The sequence below is a fragment of the Octodon degus genome, unplaced genomic scaffold, assembly GCF_000260255.1.
Source record: "Octodon degus isolate 3935 unplaced genomic scaffold, OctDeg1.0 scaffold00114, whole genome shotgun sequence".
Lineage (NCBI taxonomy): Eukaryota > Metazoa > Chordata > Mammalia > Rodentia > Octodontidae > Octodon > Octodon degus.
This window is the reverse complement of record NW_004524690.1, coordinates 6,715,276-6,724,927: the sequence shown is the minus strand read 5'-3', so window position 1 is coordinate 6,724,927 and position 9,652 is coordinate 6,715,276. Positions and strand designations below refer to the sequence as shown.

The 9,652-nt window shown below is 37.5% G+C and overlaps 1 protein-coding gene across 16 annotated transcripts in view; it reads left to right on the top strand.

The window, feature by feature from the left end:
* The window catches only part of Sorbs2 (sorbin and SH3 domain containing 2), a 169,882-nt gene that overhangs the window by 114,351 nt on the left and 45,879 nt on the right, over nucleotides 1–9,652 (top strand). For 15 of the 16 annotated variants that reach the window (XM_023699620.1, XM_023699621.1, XM_023699623.1 and 12 more), the window contains one exon: nucleotides 3,110–3,297. In XM_023699620.1, the coding sequence (XP_023555388.1) occupies nucleotides 3,110–3,297 (188 nt within the window). Of the gene's footprint in view, nucleotides 1–3,109; nucleotides 3,298–5,790; nucleotides 7,375–9,652 lie in introns of all 16 variants that reach the window. The other variant, XM_023699617.1, reaches the window with a different exon arrangement.

The following is a 9,652-nucleotide window of genomic DNA, read 5'->3' as shown; positions in this document are numbered from 1 at the left end:
TTTTTAGAACCGGGGATTGAACTCAGATCCTTGCGTTTGCCAGTCAAGCACTTATCCTACTGAGCCATCTCCCCAGCCCCACTTTTTTTTCTTTAAACAAGGATTATACTAGTTAAGTTACACATAGTATTTGTAAAACTTTCATAAATTAAAAATTATCACTCATGTATTTGTTAATCACTTTCTTACCACACAAATCAGAAATGTCGTTATTGTTAGTATATGATGACTTTTTATATAAGTACATATTCAACCCGGTTATATTCCTATGAGTTAAATAGTATGTCCTCACTTTATTGCTGAAGAAACTCATGCTTAAGCTCATTAACCTGTAAGTTTTCACAGTTAGAAGCAAGAGAAAGAAAACAGAATTGAGTCAAGGTAGCCCCTGAGCTTAGCTCAGCCTGTGCCAAACATTAAGTTCTCTTAGAAGACTTTAAAGTTATACTTAATTTAAAATATAGCTGAAATTTAAACATAGTTCAATAGCAGTACTGAATATTGAAAATATCTAGGCATATTTATATCATCAACAAATATTTCTATAACATTAATTTGCTGTTCTATAAATGTCTATCAACATCAGTAGAAGACTGTATGAGTTGAGCCCTTCATAAATTGAATTCACAAGTGCCATATAACTATATCAATAGCACAAAGAAAGGGACTCCTTTAACCTCTTTTTATCTTTATACCAAAAATATACCAAATATTTGAATTTTAGAGCTTCAGTCTGACCTAAGGGCTACTGTAAAGATGAACAGACCAGCATATAGCATGGAAAGAGGCATTAGTGGTATAGTGGTGAGCATAGCTGCCTTCCATATAGCATGGAAATATAAGCCAAGGGGTTGGACCACCCTTTTTAGAAGAATGCAGATAAATTCTGAAAACTAGCTCCAATTCTGTACTTCACAGGCTTGTGTCTCCAACTTGTTCATCTGTACAAAATGCGATAACCTGTGATAACTCACTGTTTGCTGTATAGGCTAAATAAGACAGAAGTATAAATAAATCCTGCTGGGTTCTATAAAAACCATGCCCAGAATTGTCACTTAATTGCCTTATTCTATCCAGCAATTTGACAGGCCATATATACTGTATCATGTACCTCTTCATTCAGTAATGTTTTTCTTAAATGATATTGTACTCAAACTCAAAACCCTGATAAGAACTCCCTGGTGCTATAGACTGTCAGCACCACTTTACACAACTAAGTGAAAGAAATCTTCAATATTTTGTTTGCTGACCAAATTACTGGTCTTTCACTATTTAGATAAAAGAAGGCTGGCATTCCTATGTAATGTCTTCTAAAGCTAGTTATTGGGAAAATCAGCAGGTAATTCTTGAGATAATAGAAATTTGTTCTGCTAAGTATCTTCATTTTATCCAGTTCTTCCCTCGATTTTGACACACTCTCTGCTCTAGAAATATTCGTGTCACTGGGATTCTCCTTTATAGAGAAAAGAAATATGATGCAAATCACAAGATTAAAGTGTCAGTAACAATCTATTCATTGTAGTAGAAATTTACTGTAAAAGTTGATGATGAACATATGTCCACAAAAAAAAACCTGCCCATGGGTGCTTATAGAGGCTTTATTTGTAATTACCAAGGGCTGGCCTGATAGCTCAGAGGACTAAAGCACCTGCTTAGGCAGAGTGCAGTGCCTGGGGTTTGATCGCCAGCCTGCTGTGCCAGCCCCACCGCCCAGGGCATGCTGAGCTGCCCTAAAATACAGAAAAAATAAACTAAAAAATAAGAAATAAAAAAATAATTGCCAACACTTGAGAGCAATCAGTATGCCCCTCAGTAGATGAATGGGTAAATAAACTGTGGTACATCCATATATTAAACAAAGAAAAAGAAATAAATTAGCAAACGATCAAAAATGGAGAAAATTTAAAATTCATGACTTAGTGAAAGAAATCCACCTGAAAAGACTATACACTGTACGATTTCAACTGTGACATTCTGGCAAAGACAAAGCAGGGAGATACTGGAAAGGTCAGTGTTCCCAGGCCACAGGAGCAGAGAGGAATGACCACAGGTTTAAAAGGCGATACACCAGGGACTCATGATAGTACAACTATTCTACACAATATAATAGTGATGAACACATAAGACACTTTTAACCCATACGATATTTGGCACACAAGATGAATCATGGCATAAATATAGACTTAGAATGATGGCATGCAAGGTAGATTTGTCAAAAGTTGATGGAAATAAAAGGAGGAAATGTGCGAGAGAAAAGGAAGTTGGTGAGACAGAACTCTATGCAGGTGTCATTCAGAGTACCAAACTCTACGGATACTCAAATCTCACATAAATGGCATAGCATTTGTATGTAACCTATGCAATTCCCCCATATCCTTTGTCTCTGGGTTAATTATAGTGTCCAATTCAATATAAATGCTATACTGATATTTGTTATATTGTACTGCTCAGTAAACTATGAGAAGAAAACAAATCCTCAACTATTCAGTGAAGACACATTTTAAAATTATTCCAACTCATTTGACTGAAAGACCAGCAGATACGGAGGGCCTGTACATTACAGTCAAGTTTCCTATAAACCTGAAACTGCTTTAAATAATAAGATCTATACATTTCTTTAAAAAGATGATCATCAAGAAATTATTTAGACAAAACTAAACAAAAAAAGGGGGATACAAATGAACAATCATTTTGTATCTGTATATTCAAAATAGTTAGGATAGATATACAGCTGCTTTCTCTTCAATGAATAGGGAGATTTGTTCTAATAGTGTTTGTGGACAGGATATCATGTCTGCATCTTGTACAATGAATAACCACTAAGACAACAATATGCAATGTATTAATTGTTGAGGCTGTCCTACTGATCGGTTTTGAAGCTGTCTCATTGCTGTGTGTTTCTCAAGAAAATTAATTTTTAAAAATTATATTGTTAAAAAAAAAAAGAAATTATTTCAAATGTCAAAGGATGAGTCCCTCATAGCGCAGTTTGGGGGCAGGAGGTTCAGGAGTTAAGTCACCGTCTTGAGCACATCCCACCAGTCTCTCCAGAGCCTTTGCTGACCTGCTCCTCCAATGCCAGTCTCACCAGTGCTGCCCCTTCTTTCAGTTCTGCAAGCTTGGCCAGTGACTTCAGGAAAAGGAGGAAGAGTGAGCCTGCAGTGGGCCCACCCAGAGGCTTGGGGGATCAGATTGCAAGCAGGACCAGCCCCAGTAGGGGGGAGCTCCCAGGATCAAGCACCACCCTGACAAAGTCATTCATTAGTTCTTCTCCTTCCTCCCCCTCAAGAGCAAAAGGTGAGCACTCATAAATAAACAGCAATTTTACTAGTTTAAGTATGAGAGCTGTTATGGGGTAGTAATAGTGATATGTCCTGGCTTTTAACCACACAGTCTAAATAAAATACAGCTTGAGAATGACAAATTTGTTTCTATTCAGTATGATTCAAGCTAGCTATCCATTTGGGTGGTTCAAAGGACCTAGACCAGCATCTGTGAATGTTTTCTTTGTTTCCATACTCAAATAAATTGTTTTTTAAGTAAGTTCAAAGTATTAAATAATTTGCTATCAGATCAACAAAGGTGACATTTATAAACATTTACAAGTAGCAAAAATTTTACTATAACTAGCAAATGAACCAAATATAAAGACTGAGGAGTATAAGTAGCAATAGGTTTATGGTTTTTTTTTGGGGGGGGGGATTTTTGGTGGGACTGGGGATTGAGCTCAGGTTCTTGCGCTTGCCAGGCAAGCATTTGTTCTACTGAGCTATCTCCCAGGCCCCTATAAGTAGCAATAGGGAAAAGTATTACCTAAAGCATTCATCTTTTAAATTTATGTAATCTATTAGTCATTTATTAAGTATTTAAGCTACATTTTGGCCAATCTCGATGTATGCAGTAGACTGTTCATATTCTACCATTTAACACAGTGGTCAATTCACAGCACTCCACAGAATTATAATTTAGAAATCAACAAGCCACTTTTCCAATGTCCAGGCTCCTCTTTTGAAATGCAGTGAGCTATGTGTTAAAAGAGAATAAGTCACTCACTGTGGTCTCTGAAAGTTCACTTGGTATATACATCCTGGGGATAGGAATTTGTTTGGTTGGTTGGTTGGGTTTTTTGTTTGTTTGTTTGTTTGTTTGTTTGTTTTTGTGGAACCGGGGATTGAACTCAGGCCCTTGCGCTTGCCAGGGAAGCACTTATTCCACATCTTCCCAGACCCGTTCTTGTTTTTTGGTTTTTGGTTTTTGTGGGGGTTTTTTGAGGAATGTTTCTGAGATAGAGCGACAGTACTCAACCAACATCCACACAGACTGAGGGCCACACCAAATTTGGAGCCCACAGTCTCCTCCAATCTCTTGAAGTTGGAACAGAAGAGAGAACAGTTCTAAAATGTGTGAAGAAAATGAGCTCTAACAGAAATTTCTGTGAAAAGAACAGACTTAACTGTACAGACCTGTAAGCATTAAAACTGTTACCACCCAGCAGTTAACGCTAATTAATAGCTGATTTATGTGCACAAGGCAGACTTCATAGAATAACTGGGTTGTGGAGGCAGGAGGCCTGGCCCTTCCAAGCCTAGTAAAGCTATGAAGAGTGGCTGGGTGCTGCAGAGGAAAGGAGGGAAAGCTACCTTTTATGGGTTAATAGAGATGCCTTTATCGGTCTCCACTCATTTACACAAATACCTTAAGATGATAAGTCGTGAAATTCCATTAACTCATTTTTCTTGGTGACTATCCAAAGCCTGAAAATACGCAGATGAATTTAAATATTTGTTTATTATAGGGAGTGTTAAGTCAACTTCCTTTCCCAAATACTACATATCAACTTAATGTGCTTGTCTGCTTTTGAGGAACTCAAGGAACATAAACCATTAGTTGTCAGTAAAGATACGTTCCTTCACTAGGTATTACTTCAAAGAAGAAAACAGCATGCTAGGTGTAATTTGGTCTGTCATTTATTAGATAATTCAACAGAGCAAAAACAAAGACTATTCCCGTAAATGTTCCAAATTGAGGTCAAGTTTAGTTTTCTGTTATTAAATGAAAATCAATGGTTTAATTTTTAAAAAAATAAAAGAAACACGATCCATTTCCTGCTGGTGAAAGTTTACATTATGTCCAGTTATCCTTAAAAGAACAATGTGCTTAATAAAAGGTTGACAGGGAGCAATTAAAGAAGTAAATTAGTTTGTTTAAGAGGCTCTATAGATCTTGTTTTGGTAAAATATTGGCAGTTCGCAGTATTTTGATTTTGCAACTTTGGAAAATACTTTTCCTTACAGCTTCTTCTATTTAAGGCCCAAGAAAAATAACTTCATAAAGTTATGAGAGTGTTAATTAAAAGTAAAACTGTAATTACTTTTTGCCTATGTGTTATTACAAATCAAATGAGCTTCAAATCCTCACCCTATTAAATTGGCTAAGTCTATTAACAGTTTTAGCATGAATTGTTAAGCATTTAAATTACTACTAAGACATGCTGTTAGTCTAAAAGATACAATTGTTTGGTTTCTTGTTGTTTTCCATACCATTGGCAGAAAGGTATAGAGATTCACTCTAAAATCTTCAAGGCTACTTTCATTGAAAAATTGTTATCATCCTTTTAGAATTAGACCTTTTCCCTCTATCACTGAAGCTACATGTATTGATGATCAGTGTCTAGCTTAAGCCACACTAAGTGGCTTCACTTTGCTCTCTGATACTGACATACTCTCCACTTTGTGAACCTTTTAACTTCTCTAAATGTCTCTCTCCTGCCACGCTGCTCTGGATTAAAAGGTGGGGATGATAGCAAAATGTGTCCATCCCTTTGCAGTTACTCAGGGCTGAACGGCACACCCTCCAGTGAGTTAGAGTACTGTAGTCCTTACAGACAGCATCTGGATGTCCCAAGGGACTCACAAAGGGCCATCACTTTCAAGAATGGCTGGCAGATGGCCCGACAAAATGCAGAGATCTGGAGCAGCACTGAAGAATCAGTGTCCCCTAAAATCAAATCCCGTAGCTGCGATGATCTCCTAAATGATGACTGTGACAGCTTTCCTGACCCTCAAACTAAGTCAGAAAGTATGGGCTCCTTGTTATGTGAAGAAGATTCCAAGGACAGCTGCCCCATGACCTGGGGTTCCTCCTACAGCCAGGAAGGCAGAGCTAATGGCAGAGCAAGATTCAGACACAGGGCAGCCCACAACGCCCCAGGATTCCTAAAAATGTACAAGAAAATGCACCGCATCAACCGGAAAGACTTGATGAACTCAGAGGTGATCTGCTCGGTGAAGTCGAGAATCATGCAGTATGAAAAGGAGCAGCAGCACCAGGGCCTGCTGCATGGGTGGAGCCGCTCCTCCACAGAGGACGTGCCCAGGGATGTGGTACCCACACGCATCTCAGAATTTGAAAAGTTGATTCAAAAATCAAAATCCATGCCAAATTTAGGAGACGAAATGTTATCTCCTGTAACCCTTGAGCCACCACAAAATGGCTTGTGTCCCAAGAGGCGATTTTCCATTGAGTCTTTGCTGGAGGAAGAAAGTAGACACCCTGCTCAGGCTCAGCAGAGCTACAAGTCCAAAACCCTGGTGCCCATTCACATTGAAGTCACCAGCGATGAGCAGCCAAGAATGCACATGGAATTTTCTGACAGTGACCAGGATGGAGTTGTGTCTGATCACAGTGACTATATCCATGTGGAAGGGTCGTCCTTTTGCAGTGAAAGTGATTTTGATCACTTTTCATTCACATCCTCAGAAAGTTTCTATGGATCCAGCCATCATCACCACCACCATCACCATCACCACCATCACCGGCACCTCATCAGCTCCTGCAAAGGCCGGTGCCCAGCCTCCTACACTCGATTCACCACAATGTTAAAACATGAAAGAGCTAAGCATGAAAGTGTTGAACAGCCTAGAAGACAAGAAATGGACCCCAGCCTGTCTAAACTTGCATTTCTAGTCAGCCCTGTGCCTTTCCGGAGAAAAAAAAATTTGACTCCCAAAAAACAGACTGAAAAGGCAAGATGTAAAGCATCTGTATATGAGGCTTTGGACTCTGCCCTTAAAGACATCTGTGACCAAATCAAAGCTGAAAAGAGAAGAGGAAGTTTGCCAGACAACAGTATACTGCACCGTCTTATCAGTGAACTGCTGCCAGATATTCCTGAAAGGAACTCATCCCTTAAAGCTCTGAAAAGGAGCCCCACACACCAGCCTTTCCACCCACTGCCTCCCGATGGTGCTATTCATTGTCCACTGTACCAGAATGATTGTGGGAGAATGCCACACAGTGCCTCTTTCCCCGACGTGGACACAGCCAACAACAGCTACTACCACCAAGACCATGACAGTGCCCTGAGTCTCCAAGGTGGATGAGCTTTCCTTTCTTTTTCCATGTGGCTCAGATACCCACCGTCCAGCTCATTCATTTTCCATATCCACATCTCATCCTTCTTGGGCTGTGAGACCACTTGGCATTGTTGTGTGTTTCAGAGCAAGTGCTTGTTGTGCCCACATGTCTTATTACTTCTCACTTGCCCATGTAGTATTTGAGCCCAGTGTATGGCTTAAAGTGATCATTGATTCACAAAAATTTGCTCATTCAAAAGTGAAAGGAAAAGTTTCTTTGCTGGGGTTATAACTGCTACACTGAGATAACTAGTTAATGAATTACCAAATTGAAAGACTATTTCAAGGCAGAAACCATAAGTGACTATGAGTATCCTTAAAGAGAATTTTTTTCACTGTAAAATTAATTAAAATCAATAGGCTAACAAATAGCCTTTTATTTTTCTATCAATCTTAAAATTACATAGCCATTCCCTTAAATCAGTTGATCATATTCTTATAGAAGATATTGTATCAAAACATACAGGTAACAAAACTGAATATGTGGTTAGCAATTGACAAAAAAATAAAGACATTGGATTTATTTAGTAATATTCTCCTTTTAGAGGGCGTGCCCCTTAGCTCAGTTCTTTAAGTGGCTGCTTCAACAAAGCAGTGAGGCACAGGTTGCTGTGGTTCAATCCCCACAACTCAAGCCCGCCAAACCTGCCCTGGAAGCATTCGGAGAAAAAAAAAATTCTCCTTTTAAAGCACACAATTAGGATACAAATTTTTGTGAATATATCTTTAAGCTGTATTTATGAAGATTCCACTTCCATCTCTCAATGTATTCATTTTCTCTCCTTTTCCGTTATTTACTTGTTTTGTTCCTGCTAAAGCAAATCAACATGATAATTTGAATCATATGAGGTTACAAGTGACTCTCAAGTTTGTTTTCATAGATAATTATGAAGTAGTAACCCAAGGACAGATGGCAGTTCAAGTGTAGAGATGTTTATTTGAGATTTACATAATCTACAAACATAGGTGCTTTTAATATTTTTACCCAGTCCTTTTCATTACTTCTTAAAGTGCATCTTTTTACTGTGTGAATTTCAAGAGGGTAGAGTGAACATGCTGGCAGGAACTTGGGTTCCCAAAAGAAACCCTTCTGTATGCCAGATACTACAAAATACATAACTGACGTTATTTAGTTAAAACTGGAGTAGACCAATGTGATGGATAATTATTGCAAGCACTGTTTTACAACTGAGGACACTGAGACATACACAGGACAAGAGACTTGCTCAGGGTCACACAGATAATAAATAATGAGAAAAGAGATTCAAACTCCTCATGTTGCTTAATTGGTAGCATAAAGTATTTCTATATTCAAAAAAGACGTAATTTAAATTTCATGGTAGTATAACTTCAGACTCAGTTATTGATTATCGTTATATAAATGTCCTTCATCTTTGTCTTCACTTATGCTATTCAACATGCTTCAAGTATGTAAAGTAGGGTTCTTAAGGTCAGTTTCAACAGTCAGAAATTTTCACAGAGATGAGGTAGGATGAAAATTTTTTAAATAAATTAGCTATCTCGTCTACTTTTCTAATACTTCACATAATCATGTCTCAATTTTATTTGAAGATAGAGTATAATATTGAAACATAATTTAAGTGGACTTTGAAGTGCATTGCAAGAATATTTTGTTCTTTAGTAAAACATTTGCTTTTCAATTATGTTCAACCCAAGTAAAAAATAGTCTACACTCCAAATGATCTAAAGAAAAAGTAGTCCAAAATGTATCATCATTATCCGAGCCTTACGTTCATGAAAGTATATTAATTTAAAATGAAAAACATACTGCACATAATCCTCTAACATGAATGAAAATAAGTTTTATTTGGAACATTTATGGCCATGTCACCTTCACAGAACAAAGACATTAGAAGTCACAGCTCACAGAGAGACATTTATCCTTTGAGGTTGTGCACTTGCATTTAGTCAGAGTACTCAAAACCTTTAAACAAGGTTTTCTTCTTATACATCAACATTTTTAGTTTCTCAGAGTTGGATAAAATAAATTATATGTCAATGCTTCTTATTTAATATAACTAAATGCATTAAAGATATAAAAAGAACTGATAATTTTTGACCCAGTTGAACTGCCTAACTTCTATATCATAAACTACTGAAATCGTTTTTACTTGTAGTTACACTCCTGCATAGATCATAAAGTATGTAACAGTCAATACAAGATTAGAAGATATTGTTGAGGAAAACTTGCACTCAAAATTTTATAATATAATTAT